General features: G+C 40.0%; 1 protein-coding gene and 1 long non-coding RNA gene across 9 annotated transcripts in view; one reads left to right on the top strand and one right to left on the bottom strand.

Annotated features, from left to right (window-relative positions):
• rasgef1ba (RasGEF domain family, member 1Ba) overlaps positions 1-15,258 on the top strand; it is a 128,053-nt gene extending 112,795 nt beyond the window's left edge. For both annotated transcript variants that reach the window (XM_044197940.1, XM_044197941.1), the window contains 9 exons: positions 56-130; positions 1,096-1,191; positions 2,101-2,203; positions 4,150-4,229; positions 5,985-6,080; positions 9,073-9,168; positions 9,798-9,921; positions 11,482-11,554; positions 13,592-15,258. In XM_044197940.1, the coding sequence (XP_044053875.1) occupies positions 56-130; positions 1,096-1,191; positions 2,101-2,203; positions 4,150-4,229; positions 5,985-6,080; positions 9,073-9,168; positions 9,798-9,921; positions 11,482-11,554; positions 13,592-13,616 (768 nt within the window). In that variant the 3' untranslated portion in view covers positions 13,617-15,258. The remainder of the gene's footprint in view (positions 1-55; positions 131-1,095; positions 1,192-2,100; positions 2,204-4,149; positions 4,230-5,984; positions 6,081-9,072; positions 9,169-9,797; positions 9,922-11,481; positions 11,555-13,591) is intronic.
• Positions 6,087-19,352, bottom strand: part of LOC122876950 — a 29,574-nt gene continuing 16,308 nt past the window's right edge. For 3 of the 7 annotated variants that reach the window (XR_006378159.1, XR_006378157.1, XR_006378153.1), the window contains 4 exons: positions 15,971-16,059; positions 12,353-12,400; positions 10,753-10,926; positions 6,087-7,605 (listed from right to left, as the gene is read on the bottom strand). This is a non-coding gene — a long non-coding RNA (uncharacterized LOC122876950). Of the gene's footprint in view, positions 7,606-10,296; positions 10,355-10,752; positions 10,927-11,605; positions 12,401-15,970; positions 16,060-19,352 lie in introns of those variants that run through there. The other 4 variants (XR_006378155.1, XR_006378158.1, XR_006378156.1 and 1 more) reach the window with 4 other exon arrangements.

The raw sequence follows: 19,352 nt of genomic DNA, 5'->3' as shown, positions 1-19,352 counted from the left end.
CACCCAACTAAAGATGGATGCAGGGAGTTGATTTTTGTTTTTCCTTCCTTCTCAGGAGAGACTGAGTTACGTCGGACCTGAAGAATTCGTCCAGGCCTTCGTCCAGAAAGACCCTCTGGACAACGATAAGGTAACGTCTGCATGCTTTTCTAAGAATAAATCGCCAGAGAAGAGAAGCATACACAGTGGTTATGCAATCTTGTTTTAGCTGAAATCCTGTGTGCAGACCTGATTTGTCTCCGTCTGATGTGGGTTAGAAGTCAGACGGTCTAGTTTCTCCTCCAGACGGATGTTAAGTTTGCACAACACAGAGACTGGTCTCCACACAGGTCAAAGTGAGGGCAGGTGATTTCCAGACTGTAGCAGCAGACCAAATATCCGCTCCCCACACACACACACACACACACACACACACACACACACTCCGACACACCTCACTGACAATTTCCTCAAATCATCCCAGTGTCTGGATGAGAAGGGCATGCATGCACCTCATCTCCTAGCAACCACTGCTGCCAAGGGTTTGTTTTGGGAAGGGGGGCGTGTGTGTGTGTGTGTGTGTGAGAGAGTTTGTGAGTGTGTGTCTGGTGGTAGGTTCTCTTGTCTGGCGTTCGGCTGCTAGGCAACAGCCCCTTTTTGGAAGCGAGGTGATGGGGGGGGTTAAGGCTGCCTTTGTGCCTCAGGCTAGCCTGCCTCGTACCCCCAGCGAGCCACTTGGAAAAGACGGGAATAACTCTGTGTGTGTTTGCATGTTAAAATGAGACGTGTCCACTGGCGGGAAATACTACATGGGGGCGAGTGGCGTAAGGCCAAAGGAATGTGTGTGGATTCCTCTTGATCTAATTCCACAAAGGACCAGCATGCATAATGTGAATAACATTGGCCACTATTGTGCTTATAGAAGCAGAGTGAAGAGCGTGATTGGCTACACAGGTCCACTTAGCCAAGAGTTTATTTTTTATGCTCAGTGATGCACTGACTGAGGGAAGAAAAGAAAAAAAAAAGAAGCAAATATCAGCTTTATGTTTCCAGTTCAGCACTATCTTTTGCTTTGTAATTAGCTTAAATGTAATTTAAAGTCTGTTGTTGTTGCAGAGTTGCTTCAGTGATCACAAGAAGGCCAGCAACCTGGAAGCTTATGTCGAATGGTTCAACAGACTCAGTTATCTGGTGGCTACAGAAATCTGCATGGTGAGTAATGAGCATGAGGCCAGGTTCACTCTCGAATAAGACTGCTTTGCAATTACTGATTATTGTCATCATCAAATAATCTGCCAATTATTGTTTTTCAATGAATAGTTTAGCCTTTTAAAATGTCAATCAAATCAAAAAATGCTTGTTTTGTTCGATTTTAAAAAGTCTGAAACCCAAAGATATTCAATTTAAAAACAAAGAAAAATGACTCTCACATTTGAGAAGCTTGAAAGAACAAATGTTTGGCATTTCTTGCTTGATAAATGACTTAAATGATTAATTGATTATCAAAATTGTTTTGATGTAATTTTCTGGCAATCAACTGGTCATTACGTCACTAGATCCTACTGCTGCTGGACACAGCAGGAGGCAAATTCAGCATCACTACCAGTTACATTTCATGTAACTGGTAGTTTGCAAAAAAAAGATTATTTATATTTGAATATGTCACCTTGGACAGACAATATTTTGTCTGAACAAAATATATTCAAGACATATTCAATTTACAATGATATAAAACAGAGAAAAGCTGCAAATCTTCACATTAGAGAAGCTGGAACCAATGAATGTTTTTGTCACTTGCTTAATAAATGACTTAAATTGATGTATCAAAGTGTTGTTTCAGCACCATAAGGGTATTAAAAGCAACAATAAACCCAGTACTGTGGGTTTAGTCATGCATTGGTAACAATCTGGTTCAATAAGGCTACAGCGTCTGCTCAGAGATCTCCAGGATCACCCGAATAAACAAAAATCATACTTTTAGTACTTTCTGCATAGTACTTAGTACTTCCATAATGATAATACACTTTAAACAACCTGATTTCAAACAAACACATTTACCAGACAGTGTAGTCAGTCCTGAAGACTAATGCAGTTTTTTAATGTTCCCCATTTTGTTAACAGCCTGTGAAGAAGAAGCACCGAGCTCGAGTCATTGAGTTCTTCATCGATGTGGCGCGCGAATGCTTCAACATCGGCAACTTTAACTCCCTCATGGCCATCATATGTGAGTTGGTGTTCTTTTCCCTTCCCTCTGAGATAACATGACATATGATTTATGCTTTTATTGTATTGTCAAATAGGACTATTTGAGCTACTTGTAACTCAAAAATTAGGCTATAGGATACATACAGATATCAAACCAACCAGCTGGCGAACATGAGTTGTATCAATGATCAGGTTTGCACTCTTCACTCTGAACACTACCTGAATTGTAAGAGCATTGTATTCTGGTCTATTGAGGCTACTGCAGATAGACACATGACAGAAATAGCCTTTTGAGGGCAAAAGCAGCTGGAATAGGACGTAGAACAAACCATCTAGGCAGATGGTCAGCACTGACCAGAGAGAGCGCATGAGGGAGGAGGGGGAGGCAGAGACAGAGAGGATGGGGTGATCGGGGGGTAGAGCAGAGCAGAGGATATTGGAGTGCCAGCTGTTCTGTCTTTCTCCCCTGAGAGAGAGAAAACGCCACGGGCAAATCCCTTCTCCACCAGCCTCGCCTCCAGGGAACCACCAGGGTTAGACAGTGTGTTAGTGATGTAGTTAAAGGGTTAGTTCACCCAAATTACGAAAAGCAAATTTTCTTATTCACCTTTAGCTCTGTCTAGCCAGGCTGATAGTTTTTGGCTTTATTTTTCTAGATTTTGAGACATCTGTCTCCAAGTTTTTCCTCCTCATTCAAATCAGATCTGATCCAATAAGGACAACTGATCAGAAAGTAGAAAAGATAATTAAACTCAATTCTGACCCAACTAGAGGGAGAACACAAGACTTGGAAGTGGTCGAAAAGAGTAGCAATACTTGTCGCCAGTAAATTGAAGATAAACTTGCTACAGGGCTCTCGCGTGGGTGAGAGCACATGATAATGAAATTGATAATTAACTTGCATGTTGCAAATTTAGTGAATCGGGACCCAAATTAATAGTTCACACACTACTCCTCGTCTCAAAAAACACACCTGCAATGATTGATGATGCCCCATATGATAAGAGATGAAATTAAGCCAGAGTGGATCCAGGTAGTAGACATAATGACACTTGGACCTACAAAGAACAGAACTCTACCCGATCTGGATTAGACTGAATATAATTTGGACCTGGCTTGACTCATGTCCTGGATCAGTAAAGACCTCTAGTGTAGATGGATACCGCAAAACTTGGGCAAATAAAACCAAAACCATCCGCATGGTGAGATAAAACTGAAGTAAGTGAGAAAATGTTTTTTGTGTGTGTAATTTGGGTGAACTGACCCTTTTTAAATAATAAAAAAAAAAAATCAGCGTCATTGTGTCTGTGCTGAAAAGGAGAAGACCTCAACAATATAGAAATGTTCTCATAAATGAGAGTATGTGTCCCAACGGGGCGACTACCACAGCCAGCACCTGTCCTCACACACACACACACACACACACACTGGTGTCTTTATAGATGGAGTCGTTTCCTAGGTGAGACACGTTCTGACACACACTGTCGCATGCCGCTGTGCTCGGACTTTCATTCATTTCGGCCCTGCAGCGCTGAAGTGTCATGTTAAATCCAAACTCTCTCCTGGGAAGTGGAGTGAGTTCAGGAAGAAAATGAGGTTTAGCGGTTTAGAGTTTTTATATTTCTGTCTGCGGAGTTCTTTTGTTTCCTCGAGGGGTGTTTTGTGTTGTTGTTCTGCTCTGATGGTGACCCTCGGTGCCTGAACCTGCACCCGGCACACACACAGAGGATTACCATATGGGAAGCAGAGCGCTGGGAGGAGAAACGAGGCATGTGTTAACTCTATTGTTCCTGCGGCCTTTTGCCTCGCTGCATCAGAAGAAACAACAGTACAAAGGGGGGGGGATGTGCGTCTGTCTGGCTGAATGGGAAAATGCTATGTATTAATGTGATCATGTTTGGGTGTCTTCTTGGATGTGCGATATCTCTCTCATTGTCTTTTTGTCTTGTTGTGTCCGTCTTACAGCTGGGATGAACATGAGTCCTGTGTCTCGGCTCAAGAAGACCTGGAGTAAAGTCAAAACGGCCAAGTTTGACATCTTAGAAGTAAGTTTGCCTGAAAAGACTTAAATTTGGACTTTTATGCAGTTGTGAAACTAAACAAATGTGGATGCAGTGGATATAATAGATCCCTCTGCCAAGGACAAACACAGATTTATGCTACTTAAAACCTGCAGTTCAGTTTTAATTGTCCGAATCTAGCACTAAGTGTGTGTTTTCCTGTGTGCCTACACGTATTAGCAGCTCTGTTTTGTTGTGTTCGACACTGATGACTAACTGTGTCGTGGGCGTGTGGGGGAGCTCTTCTTTTGTCAGTGAATTGTTGGGTTAAGTGCGACGACAAAGACAGAAAAACAGTCGTGCTAAAGCTCTTGCAAACATGGATCTGAGTGGGAGAGCAGAGATTTGCTGAGACTCACACAGATCTCACACAGATGGATAAACACAATTAAAATCGATGTTTCTCATACTTTAGAGCAGCATAATTGAACATGTAAAGACATTGATATTCTGGTTGAAACTGCAATTACTGTGTGGACGTACTTATGTATTTTACTTTATGGGAAACGTACGACAAATAGGTTTAGTTTCAGCACAACTTTCTCCCAGTTTTATGATTACTTGTAAAAAATTTTTTAAAAAATCACATTTTAGCAGTTTAGTATAGTCTTAAAATGGATTCATATGTAATTTCACAAAAACAATATCGAAACTACCTAGAGACATCCTCTCAGCTTTTTTGAGGAATAGTTTTATCGAGTTTTCAATTGTTCCAAAGACAAACTAAAAAAAGCAAAGGATATCCTATGTCCGACCGCCGTCCTCTACTCATACATAAAGAAAAGTGAGGGGGGAAAAGGGAGAAAGATGTTGGAAAATCTTCTCAACTTTCATTTTGGCCCAAATGGTCCATGTGCTTTTGTTGTTGACGAATGTCGTTTTGACATCTATTCATCACCAAAGGTTAAGATTTAAATCCTGCTATAAAACACAACATTTTTTACTTAAAATGTAATTGTTGAAAACAGAGTAGCAGTAATCTAAAGAGACTTGTTCCTCAAGCCAAGTCCAGAGTAAAGCATCAGAAATGGCAACAAACAAGCAAATCTAACACCCGACATGCTGAACTGAGGAATCCACGGGGAAGAAGGCAGGTGGAGGGAAAGGTACCTGAGGAAACCCCAGAGACTGCAGGGAAGACGCTCTCTGAGCCCAACAGACCATCAATGTGCCCTTTGAAAACTTTCAGATCCCACAGAGGCTCCCAGCCTGACTCGTCTCCACCTCAGATCTCTTCTTTCAAAGACTCCGTTCTTTAGGTTCCCTTCATGTCTCATCGGAGTTCATCTCCGTCTTTCTCCTTTTCTTTGTCGTTCTCTCTGTCAATCACACACCTCATCTCTTTACTCTTTTGATGATTTCCTTTTACCCTCCCGTTTTGTCCCTGTACGCCCTATTTGAGGTTCACCCTGAACCTTCTGGCCCACAGAGTCAGAATTTGCTGTGATGGCTGTGTGGTGTTAATGTGCTCCTTGGTTTGTTCGAGGTCACAGACTTGATGGCATCATCTGTCTCCTGATTCTCCCATCACATGACACAGACAGGATTATTTCACAACACCGAGGGTTTGAATTTCTAAATTGTGGTGCGCCACTGGGGTTACAGTCCGTTTGTGTACAGGATGGAGGTATTTAATTTGAGGAAGATGACTTTTCCTTTCTTTGCAAACCAGTATTGTCCGAGTCGTAGCACCACAACAGGAACTACTTTCAAACTGACACTGTATTTTTCTCTCCACAGCACCAGATGGATCCTTCCAGCAACTTCTACAACTACAGAACAGCGCTGAGAGGAGCCACACAGCGATCGATCACCGCCAACAGCAGCAGAGAGAAGGTGAGGCACAACACAGCAACACACACTGGACGATACTTATGATTGAGCTGTAGGACCACATTTGGTAGTATATATTCATAGAAGATGATCTTTTCTGAATTTTGAATATTTGAATCTAAACTTTTTCACTTGGTTCACCTATAGTTCAGCTCCCATCAGACTGAGAAGTGCAAATTAAGTTTACATGCTGACATTTAAAGTGCGGCTTGTTAAATAAAGGTTGAAATTTTAGCAGAACTACCACCACTAAGAAATCAGGTCAAGTTTTGGATAAAGTCTCAGTCTAGTCAGTGGAGTCCAATTTGCCAAAAAAAAAGACAAATATTTCTTTTGTACTGACACATCCAGTAGCCAACATTTATATAAACCCCAAGAGTTTGAGCATCTGCACTCCAGACTTTAGTTTACATTTCATACGTGTGGCTGCAGCTAACATCCAGAGCCACTTAGAGTGAATAATCGGGGGTTTGGCGTCTTGCTAAAGACCATTTGACAGCTGCTGGAGGAATCAAAAGTGACCTTTCAGTTTCAGAATAAGCACTCTGAGCACTGGACCACCCTGAACAAAGTGTTGGTGACACATGTTGCAGCAGAGACACTTTGAGCTGATTAAAGTTGGGTAAAAAGTTGAGATGGTTATCACACCGCTTTTATCTTCACGTACTGCATCATCAAACTTGAAGGAAAAGCAGAAAAAAAAAACCCCATAGGACTGCCACTCGTGCCTTGTTATCGTCTGGGAGCTGCGTTCCCATCGTGTTTACGGCATCAGCAGCCACTGCAGTGGTCTTGGACGGGGGGGGGGGGTTGCATAACAGTGTAGCACAGAGGTCGAGTTATAAGTGGGTAAAGATATGAGCAGGGTCTTGGTTTCCTCTTCATCAAACGTGTTCTCTTGAATGAGGGAGGGAAAAGAAAACATGGTCGCCTGCCAGATCACATAGTGTTCTCTGCTGCTTCTTGAGTTGCCCGCCCTGCCCGAATCTGAACCAGCGCAGAGCTTGTGTGCTGCCAGACGTTAGTGGTTAGCCTCTCCTCACACGTCACATGTTGAATAAGTGTGTTTTGTATGGAGACAGAGTGTACCGTCAATATGTATCTGGCTCCCTGAGGTTTGTGAGGGATGTTCTTTTGGAGCTCAGAAATGCAAATATGCCCGGACAAAAGGTCGGGGTCATGAAACGGAAAGTTCCCAAGAAGTCTGGTATGTTCTTGCCCTTGTGACTTCTCCTTTTAGAGTGTGTGTGTGAGGGGGGTCTCCTCTAGGCATCCACAGTGCTGTTGACTTTCATCAGAGGATCAACAAAACCAACATTTATGGTTTGTTTCGACCCTGTTTTGCTGTGAGGAAAGAAAGAGATTTAAATGATCTGTTGCTGATTCATTTGCCTGAAATAACATTTTAAACAAAAGGAATGTAGAAAATATTCCAGTTTACAAGCAGTTGCAAACTTGGACGATGAAGTAAAGATTTCAGAAGGAGGAGTTCTCTGTTTGACTGACACACTGGGACTGTGCTTCGTTTCTGGGTGGACAGAAAGAGGCCATAGGACAAAAAGAAAAAAGGACAGATTACAATTAATTTCCCACTGAATAAGGAAAAAAATACTTTGACCAGCTGTTAAACATATTTTAACGATGATAACCATCAAATCTATAAGCACAAAGAAATACTAGCTAATAGATTTCACCAGCTTTTAATAGACGCACTCGTAGAAGATCTAATTTTTGCCTCAAATCCAGACCTGGCGCCCTTCTGGCTCCAGACCCTCAACATCCCCGAGGTGTCCAGCTGTGAAAACGACTTCCTCTCTGCTCCTGTTGGGTACTTTTTTCCTCTAAAAGCCTAACATGTGTGTACAGACGTGTGTGCATGCATGATAACAGCCTTCAGATCGTGCATACAAGCATGTAAACAACACCGTGCCCCTACAGACCCCTCTGAGTACACAATGTGCAGACTTTACTGGCTAGAGTTAACTAGTTGTCTGCTGCACCCAAATTCTGTTGAAGGATGGTGTGGAGGCACACAAACGAGCTTGTCAGCCAAGAACAGAGTTAAAGAGAAACTCATCAGATGGATTCACTAGCTTGGCAAAACAACCAATGAGGAAAGGGTGGGTGTGGCTTATTCAAGTGCAACCTCCGACACAATCAGAATGACTTTGGCTCAGTAACACACAGAGAAAGCTAAAAAAAAAAAAAAAGTGCATTTGATAAATTGCGCAGTCTGCTGCTTTCCCTCTGGTATTTCAACTCTTAACAGCTCCGCCATCATGAATGTTTGATAATCTTGGGTGGGGATGTATTGGGACGGTCAGGAAAGAGTTTTTTTTTTTTTTTTTTTTTTTAAATAGGTCACTGTGCCAGATTGCAGCATTTCGACACTCTGGAACAAAAGTGTTGGTGTGAGTTTATTTATCTGCCATAGCAACTGATAAATGTTCTATTTAACCAGCCAGCCCGTGTGATTCCTGGTGGTTGATTCTGTGCCAGAGAAGGAGAAATCCCATCAGTGTAAAATTGACCTTGCTCTCCATCAGCATCTGTGTTAGCGCCCAGACATGCAGTGACCTGAATCATTGTATGAGGGTGGTGATGAATTATTTAAGGGACTTTAAAAGGGAGTTCTTCTTCTCTGGAAAACGTCTCTACTCTAGTTACACTTCTGTTTTTGGTCGGAGAAATTTGTCCTGGGTAATTTCTTTTAGGTTATTAAAGGTTGTTGCTGCTACAGGCCTGTAAGAATGGAAAGCTAGTGGATTTCTTTTGATGAAAATGTGTTTGTGATCAGAACAGAAAAGGGTCTGTTTGTTTAGTTTTTCCCCCTTGGAAATGATATTAGACATTATAAGAGATCCTCTTTGTCAATTGTAATCCCTTTCCTTTAAATCAATGTTTATAAAGATTAAAACACCTGAGAGTCGTGTGGAAATCCCCCTTGCGTCTTCTCAGTGAAATTAAATCCCTTTCTCTTTCTGTTGCCTTGCAGATTGTCATCCCTTTCTTCAGTCTACTCATAAAAGACATCTACTTCCTCAACGAGGGATGTGCCAACAGGCTGCAGAATGGACACATCAACTTTGAGGTAAACTGAATTTTTTAATTCCCCAGAGGGAGTTTCCCCGGCAACAGATTACACCAGATTCTCTTTTTTTCCCCCCTGCTGCTGACTTCTCTGTGAGAAAACGTCACTATATTTACTACACATGGCAACAGATTTGATGCTATTTATTTCCACTTCCCTAAAGAGTGTTAGAGAATGAAGAAGTCAGGCTTGTGTGTAAAGTTCAGCTGTGTTTCCATGGAACAAACACGCTGCCCAGTGACCAAAGATATGTATTTCCACTGGGTCTTTGGTCACAGCTACACTGAATCAGACACTATTTTAAGGATTCATTCTATCCTGGGAAACTCAGCTGATCCCTTTTTCTGTCCTGCCCTGTTATGACTTTTATACAGTACGTTTGAACACATTAACACTTCAGAACAGCTGGCTATAACCATAGTGTAGTAACCTTAGGTCCCTGGGCAGCTTCAGTGGAACCCTACAAGGTTGTATACATTGTTCAAAGGCAGTGTGACAGTAATACGATTTTACCATCTGGCTCGTTATTTGGAGAACGGAGTAAAGAAGTAATAGTCAAGTCAAATATGCATAAACATGAAGTGCTGAATATTAACATGTATTGTCTTTGTATTTTGGTTTTATTTCAGAAATTCTGGGAATTCGCCAAACAAGTGAGTGAATTCATGACCTGGAAGAAAGTGGAGTGTCCATTTGAGAAGGATCGCAAGATCCTGCAGTACCTGCTGACTGCTCCAGCGTTCACTGAAGATGGTACGTTCATCAATGGGTGGATTATGTAGGACCGTTGTGCAAAAATCACAAGCCAATCAATATTTTGACATTTGGGAAAATATGCTTATTCAATTTCTAGCCAAGAGTTAATGTTCATATTGGTACCACGCTGTAGGCTTAATAGCGTACAGACATTAGCTAAATAGCCGCCTTGCTTATCATAAAGACTGGCAGCAAGGGGACAGTTAGCATGACTCTCTCCAAAGTTAAGAATATGCATACAGTCATCTCCAAAGCTCACTAATTCGTGTTTTGTTTGAAATGTAAAAATGACAAGTTGTGGGTTTTTGTTTGTTTTAGCTTTTTGATAGAGCCAGGCTACGCGGCTGCTGGCAGTAGCTTCATATTTACTTGGCAAGAAAGCAAATAATCATATTTCCCAAACTGTTGAACTATTCCTTTCAGATTGAGGCTGTAAAGATGGAAAACAAACACATTTAGTAAAGTTACATGCTCATTAACATAGTAACTTTGTAAATACTCTCCAACTGCTGTTGTTATGGTTAACATACCAAGATTTCTGGTAAATTGTCTAAAATCTAAATTTTATTTCACTTTTTCAACCAGCATGTCAAGCATCATGCAGCAACCTGGATCATGTATTTTAATTTACAATGAAAGCAACACAGTACACACAGATTTATTATAAAATTAAACTGTTAATCATGTTACTTTACACCGTGCAAAATTATAATCCAAATATCTGACTGTCAGTAGAATGTAGATGTGGAAACAGTGTTTTGGATATAAATATAACCGCAGACAACAGACAGACTTTCTTTTCCTATTAAGCCTGAAATCCACACCCACCTTGTTATCGCCTCTCAGCGGCGATAGTGTCGGTCTCCTTTAATCCACATCAGAGTCGTGTGTCACTGGCTCTGGCTCTTATCAGAGAGCGACAGGGAGTTCTGTAAAATCCTCCCGACATTGAAGTGCACCGACCGAACTGATCAATCAGCTGGGAGCGCTTCTTCGCCGCTGCTGCAAAGCAAAAGTCTGATGTAAAAAAATCTTCAGAAACAAGTTACTCAATTTTATAGAAACTATAAAAAAAATTAAATCTAAAAGGCTAGCAAGTTCCATCATGTGGGTCAACAATCAGCCATTAGGTCTTCAGTAGAAAGAATGGAGCAGCTCCATAACAAATATTTAATACTACTAACAATAGCATAGAATTTTAAAAGATTATATCATGAATTTTTTTTAAATGGCTCTTGCAAAAGATTATTTTGAAAAATAACCAGATTTTAAAAAAAATTATAGCAGTTTAACTGATTTCACCTGTGTCCTCATCCTCCCCATCCAAAAAACACACGGTTTATCTCACAAAATGCTTCCAGCGATAGAAAGTGAAGTTAAAAAAAATGGGAAGAAAATGCAAATAGACTGCTAATGTGAGCCAGAGCCCTGAATTACATGAGCCTTAACTGTAACTAAAGAAAATCAGTGATAATTTGTCATGCCAGGAATCAGTTCAGGGTTGTTTTTAGAAAATCATTGTAGAAAAGCTAATGATGTTTGATTTTCCTATTGCAGCGCTGTATCTGGCATCATACGAGAGCGAAGGTCCTGAGAACAACATGGAGAAGGACAGATGGAAGTCTCTGAGGTGTGTATGAACCTTCTGTCTCCCTCTTCACACACAAACACACACACTCACCCCTCAGGGGTTTGGAGTCTTTCAATCACGGCTGTCGCCCCAAAGACCAGGCAGACCCAGAGGGACAGAGGTCGCACGCTGACCTGCACGCTATTCAATAAATGCATTAAATAAATACACACACACACACACTCATCATCCTTCTTTGTCACACCATCGCTTGCATAGACGCACGCAAAGGACATCAGTCATTTTCACACAATTACATCCTACACACACACACCACGCTGGATGTGTATGTGTGTGTATGTATGTGAGAAGATGGATGAGAGAAAATGGTCTTTGTTCAGTCGGCTCTAACTCGTTGAAGAAAACCCCAGAGAGCTGACGGGGGGATATTTCCTCTTGCTTCAGCAACACACTAACGTTTAATTGACACAAGCTGAGTCTGGGACATTTGGTTTTTTCGCTGCTACATCACGGGTCGTCCAGCAATCACGAGATCTGTCTGGTGCATCGCTTCCATTTAAAAAAGGTTTTAGTTTTTTAACTCAATGGAATGAAACAGCGTTTTTCTTGAGAAAGATTGTCTTGCACAAGAAGTGATGCATTTAACAATGATTCATTTGGAAGAAATAGAAGGAAACCCCAGTAGTTAGGGTGGCTAGCAGAAGCTGTCATTGCTGAACAAAGACAATGTCGCCACCTACAGAAACCTGCAACATTTTTAGATTTTAAAAGATTGTAAAAATCCAGCAGCTAAAGAGCAAAAATTTAACTACAATAAGTTAGCCATAAGGTACTCACATGTCAGGGCTGTGCGTCTGTCAGCTTCTTGTAGAATGCTTCTGCTCCCTAGTGGTCAAATATATATAAATGAATGCATCTTAAAAATATATATCGTCAGCCTACTTCTATAATGAATCTCCTACAAACAAAAGATGCCGGTAATTGTTTTAAAGTCATCCAAACCCAGTTTCCCCACAGTGTTACTTACAGAACAGAGTTTATACAGTTTAAAAAAACAAAACAAAACATACATCTCACAAAGAAGGAAAAAAGAACCCCAAAACATGGAAACTGGAATGTGACAATACGAGAGACAGACATTATTTATGGACCGTGAACACATGATTCATAGCTGACAGTCATGCTGCAGGTTGCCAAAAACTGACCCCACACACACTTAACCACCCACATGCAGACGTATGAATCAGATCTGCTGGCAGGGGTCAGAGTGAGAGCAGGTTTTGGACCCAGAGCCCTGTGAGTGTTGGGTTAAACCACTCTGGTGTGTGGGTGTGTGTGCCCGAGTGTTCGGTCACGTTTCCTGATCGCCTGCCAACCCTCCCTGCGTCCCCCCTGAGCTTCGCCCCGCTGCCACACGAGCTGTCACTTTATTGTAGCCGAGCCGCGTCAGCAGAATGTGCTGCTCGGCTCTGCAGACTGCCTCTCCACTCACATCAGCCCTAGAAATCCACTAAATACAAACTGTTGCTGCAACTCGGATTTTTGTAATCGCAATTTATAACTAAGATTTCCAATTTCACCAGTTGTCCAAGATTTTTAAGACTGGGTACGCTGTAAAAACCTGTACTGAAAACCAGGTTTGTCAGTTTTTGAGCTGCTATTTACGATATGCTTTGCTTTTGAGTTAACTCAACAGGTAAACTTACACGTTTTAGTTTTGTTTCTAAAGAATAAAAAGTGAATCATTTGAACACTATCCATCTAAAGATTACTTGTCGGCAAAATATTTTGTAGTTTTGCTAAAAAAAAAAAAAAATCTAAGAATTAGTGAAGCGAGTTGCTTTTGAAATTTTAAATTTGCTCAACTTTTGTTAGTTGTAGTTTTGGGCTTAAAAATTCAGAACAAGAATAAATGTATTGAAATTCCCTCAACATTTGTACCAAGTCTTGCAATGTGAGGAAGTCTCACATTCAGAGGACTGTGCAGCCGCGGTGGACGTATACGCATTGTTAATTCTTTGTTAGTCTCAGGTTTATCTTGTGATGTTAACAGCTGTTTCTTTCTTCTCTCCACAGATCCACTCTGCTAAGCAGGGTCTAAAGTGAAGAAACCAGAATAAAGACAAACTCTTGACAAGCGAGCTGCGCCCTGTCGACGCTGCTGTTGTCCAAACCAAGTATCCCCGTGTTGGAAGGGAAACGACAATCTCTACTTTAGCTGGCGAGGATCTTTTGTGTTCCCCCCAGCTTCAGATTTCTATTAAGCTCTGCTTTTCCTTACCCTCTTGCTCTTTGTGCTGTATATTTCAGGACAGCTGTTTTTTTTCATCTTTGTATGACTTTGTAGTCTTTAAAAAAAAAAAAAAAAAAAAATGCTACAAACCTTCAAAGTAAAAGCCAAGGGGTGCCAAGGTGCTTTTTCTTGTCTGAAGTATTTTGCCCTGATGAACCTTCTGTGAACGTAAAAGGAGTCTTTGGGGTTGTTTGTTCCCCCGCTAGTTTAACACATTTTTTTCCACTGAAGCTACAAAGTTAGCTGCTGGTCGGCTAACTCAACAGAAACACTATTCTTGCTGGTTCCATAAGCCAGCATTCTTTGTATGGAGAACTCAAACCGTGCCCGCAACACTGTTGTTTATCATTAAGCTAGCCATTATTTGTAGTTTTGTTTCGTCTCCTTCCTTTTGTACGATACCTGAGCATCTCTCACTTCATGTTTCTGAAAGTTTTGTTAATTGTAATGTGCAAGAAGAAAAAAAAAAGTGCACTGGCTGCAATTTAAAGAAGATGTAATAGAGTTTGTGTTGTATAAAGTTTTGTGATTTTCTTAAGCAGGAAGCAACATTTCTTGTCGTTTTGATCTTTGACACATTCAAGGTCTCAGTTTGCTTTCGAACGAATTAAGGCATCAGTAAGCTTCAACCAAAGTGTTTGACGTATGGTTGAACAGCATCTGAAACCCCCTTGCGACATCTCTCCGACGTAGGAATTGGGGTTTAAGATGCTGTTGGATGCTCTGACGAGCACTTAATTTGAAGCATACTGAGGCATTTAGCAGTGAGCTTAAATGGAAGGTGTGATGCGTTTCCTATTGTTCCTGATAATCACTGTTAAAATAGCTCTCTGCTGCTGAGAAGAGACGCCAGGCTGTGGGCTGCCAGTCACTTTCCTCTTTTGTTCCTGCTCCAATGTAGAAATGTGTGGTTGTGCTGCCCTCCGGTGGTTCAGTCAGAAAAGTGAATGGATTTCATGTGGTTGAATAATGTGAAATGAGAATTTCTGTTTAAACCCTTACAGATGCTGAATAATAGCCTATGTTTTTATTATTAAAAGTACAGTTTCCTCTATAGGTTTTATTTATAAATTTGTGTAGTCACATTATGTCCTCATGCCAATATTTACTATTATTTTATTGTTATTTAATTTTGTACTAGGTACATAACATGCTTAAGTAGTACTCAGATATTGGCTTAACTATTTTTTTATACAAGTTTGTATGAGACACTTATTTTTCAAGGTATTAGCTCAGAGTATGAAGTTAATTTTTGACTGACGTCTGCTTTGCCTTGACTGCTCCTCAACACAGAGTGCTGTTATGGTTTATTGTGTATATACTGTGTTTTTTTTTCCCCTTCCGTGTGTTCATTCATTTGTATTTGGACTGTTAAAATGGAATAGAGGAACCGTTTATAAATAAACTAGTAGTGTTTAAAAGAGAGTTAATAAAAGAATGTTTAAAATGATCGAGTGACTCTGGGTTTGTTAAATGTTTTGGGCATGGAAGTTTAACAGTATGTCTAACAAATAAAATAAAGTTTATAGGTTTGCTTTTTGAAACTTTAGCACATCTCACAGACACTACAATATTTGTATATTAAATGATTGTGATCACATGATCAATATGTTCTTTTAAGATTACTAGTTGTTAAAGATTCTCATTTTACACATTGATTTATCAGAAAGATGGAAAACACATTTGTGTTTGATATTTGGGGACCAGGGTAAACCACACTTGAACGTAGCTCAGGAACAAAAAAATCAACAATGAGCCGGGAGGAGACATTAGGGTTTGGGGGTCGCCAATGGTTATAGCAAAACGAAGAAGTGCACCTTTAAAAGGCTTTATATCATTACTTTTTCATAGTGAATTCATTTTGAAGCCTTGGGAGTTGCCTGTTCTACTGGATACTCTAACTTGTAGAATCACAGCCACGTCACACAGGAAGTGATGCACAGTTTTGTATTATAAATGATAAAAAACTGTTATTACCATTCAGCATGTGTTTTTGGATCCACTTATTTTTCCACAAATACTGTAAGAACACTAGGTTTGTTTTGTCTGCCCAGATGAATTCTGGTGGCAATTGTGGCAACTTCAACTAAAAGTGACGTATCAGGAAGTTTGAAGCAAAGCAGCAGTGAATGAGCACTTCATGCAGAGGACAGTGGACTCACCAGTGGTAAAATGCTTTGCCTCTGGTCCCTTTGGTATGAAGCGTCACAGATCATCTGGACTGTGGCAGTTTACAACACCCAGGAACGGACTGCATGAAAAGAAAAAGAACAGAAAGCTGGTGGGAGTTACAAATGTGGATCTGGTGTGGACGCTGACATGAAGCCTGAACAAAAGGTTCAGCCCTCACCTTTAAATCATCAAACCAAATCTTAAAAATAACATAACCTATAATGTAACACAAAGTGAAAGAGATAAAAAAAAACAAATCTAAAAATGTTGGAAAGCAATAAAAAGACACCAAGTTTCTCTTGAAATCCTTTACAGAACTTTGACGGTAAATCAGAAATATATGGAGGGACAACTTAACAAAATGCTGTTTAAGACAAACTAAAAACTTTACGATCAATGTTTGAGGAAGTCAGTGAGGAGAGACTGAAGTAATGTGACCATGTTTTCTGCATGGAGGCAGACAATAAAAATACATATTTGGCTCCACCAAGTGACCAAATTAACTTAATGCAACTGACTGTTTGCAGCTGAATTACACCTCTGTCACTCACAACAATACACAAGATTTGAGGCAATATTAAAATGAGATGAATAGCTTTTAAAAATCATTATTTGGGTGAAATTTTGTTTTTCTAGCAGAGCTATGATTCATATGTGCAGTGTCCTACTAACATGCTGCGGTTTGTTACCATACGTGGCAAAACTGACACCTGCATGAGAATAAGACAGCATGTGACTGTCTTCTCTGAGACAGAAAGACACATCATTGTCCTTCATAATGGCAAGATAAATCACATACGATGATAAAAAAACATTTACATTTTTAAATGTAAAAGAAAATGGACGTGATATTCAGTGGCATCCAGAGCTGATTATCCTACAATATGTTATTCTTCAGACTATTCTTCCTCTAATCTTAATGTTATTTTCTTGTGAATTACTAAACAGTTTTATATTTCCAGTCCTTTAAAAATAAATGTAACAGGGTTATATTGGTTGACCTGGTCATAACCCATAGACAGGATGATGACGACATTGCTCTGTTTCAAGTGGTCAGAAGCCAAAAAAACGTTACGAACCACTGCGCTAAGTTTTTTAAAATGTCACACTTTATCATGACCCTTAAATGATGCTATGCTCTAACATTTAGAGACATTTCAAATATGAAAACTGCAGCTACAACATGCCTCTGTTGTATGTATGTCATGTTTCTGGAGGTCAAAAACTACTGAGCAGCAGACTGCACTGGGAATGATTTCATGTATCTCCAAATGCATAACCTGGCCTTCTCATCAAAATCTCTCCATAAACCAAGACTGATAGGACTGATTTGGTGCCTAGATAATGTCGTCTTGCAACTAAACTAACCATATACTGTACTATCCTTTCAGCTAACCAGCACTCTAAGAACGTAAACACTAAACAACCAGAGGAAACACGTGTAAACAGGAGAACATGCAAACGCCAAACAGAAACCCAGCTGGCTGGCGGCTTTAAACCCAGACCTTCTGGCTGTGAGGTCGCAGGGTTAAAAACTGAGCTATCGAGCAGCCACAACAGTCAATTCTTTCAATCTGAATGTGTTATGCCAGAATGCCCTTAAGTTACTGAAGGCCTACTCAGCCACTGGGAGAAGGCATGCATTACAGAGTCAGCTAAATGCCTTTAGTGTAAACACGTGTGCTCATTCAAACTATGTCCTCAGATCATTTGCCAGCCTCTTAGATTCCTCTCAGGTTCAGGTTGGGAGTCAGTGACCTGGGTGATTTTGTTTTGGTCCGAGTGCTGCAGATGAATCAGCTTTGGCCACCTGCCATTATTGTTCTGTGCCTGTCAATAAAATGTGCTGCAGGCCAGGCTGCTCAGACCGGCGTCACAGACAAACACAGGGGGAAAACCAATTAATCATTTCTGGATGCGAAAGACTGAAGCTTTGGGTCTAGACTTTAGTTTGTCCAAACAGTCAAATGCATAACATTTAACTTAACATAATACGACCGCATGGAGACCAAGAGAGGAAAATGATCAGATTAAGACATATTGAGCATTGTGCTTACATTTTTAAACTCTCTCTCTAATCTCTTCTTTACAGCTGCTCTAATGAATATTTCTGAACTAACAGTGACTCCATGTAATGTGAAGGGTGTCACTCGGAGCGATGACCCCACAGTGAGTGGCGAATGCTGAATGTGTAACTTTGTAATTTATATAAATCAGACGTTGCGCTGTCATCTTGTTCCACTGCCCCCATGTGGCCCAAAAGAAACAAACTTGATGCAGCTTTAAAATGAGCCTACGTAAATTTTCACTACACAGCAACAGTTGTGGCCACAAGTTACAGTGGCTGACCTTCGGAGGAGGAGAACTTTAGATAAAAGACTACTGCTTCCCTGGAACATACTGCACTTTTAATATCTTATCTCTTTGTGCACTTCATTGCTTGGCCCTTCATATTAGCTAACACTTTTACCACTCTGTATAATATTCATGTATGAATTGTATTGAAGTATTTATGTTGTGCTTTTGTCTTTGTAAACTTTGTATTGAACTTGTTGAAACTTAATAAAGATTTATTTTTTTAAAAAAGAAAAAGATAATGGTAAATGCTAAAACAGAGCCGAACAGTTGCACACAGAGAGAAGAGTAATGTCAGTTACACAGCAATATCTAATACGTTTAGCATTAGCCACCATATGCTACTGGTCATACCAGACCAAGTAAAGCTGTAGCAGCAAAACTGTTTATTGAATTTACTTGAACAAGGTTGTGTTTAATTGTATGCGAATTTAGTGTTCCATTTGTAAAGAGGAAGAACGTGTAGTTTCTTCTTTTAAAAGTTACATACCCTCACTTTAGGGGATGCTCCTGATGCAAGATATGGAGATTTACTTATATATATATATATATATATATATATATATATATATATATATATATATATATATATATATATATATATATATATATATATTTCCCTGAGTCTGCAGTGTATGCTGCTCCTTATGTGAAAGGAAATCTACATCAGACTCTCACACAAAGAATGTCCATCTCCTCTCTTAAGAAACCTCATTAGGTATTACATCCAAAACATGAAGTTATTGTGTTTAGGATGAAATCGTTTGCATGATTGTACGTCATGATTTTATAATCATATTTATCTTTAATACTGATTCTGTGGCAGTGTGTTAGTTGTCCTGTGCTGTTTGTTATCGCTGCCTTGGCCGGAACACTCTGGAGAAATATTTCTCATCTCAATGGGAGGTTTTCCTGATTAAATTAAAAAAAAAAAAAAAAAAAAAAAAAAAAAAAAAAAAAAAAAAAAGGTTAATCACATTTTAAGTCAACTGACTGCCAAAACGTTAAAACGTTTAT

The sequence above is a fragment of the Siniperca chuatsi genome, linkage group LG5 (assembly GCF_020085105.1).
Source record: "Siniperca chuatsi isolate FFG_IHB_CAS linkage group LG5, ASM2008510v1, whole genome shotgun sequence".
Lineage (NCBI taxonomy): Eukaryota > Metazoa > Chordata > Actinopteri > Centrarchiformes > Sinipercidae > Siniperca > Siniperca chuatsi.
This window is presented reverse-complemented; position numbering and strand designations above follow the sequence as displayed.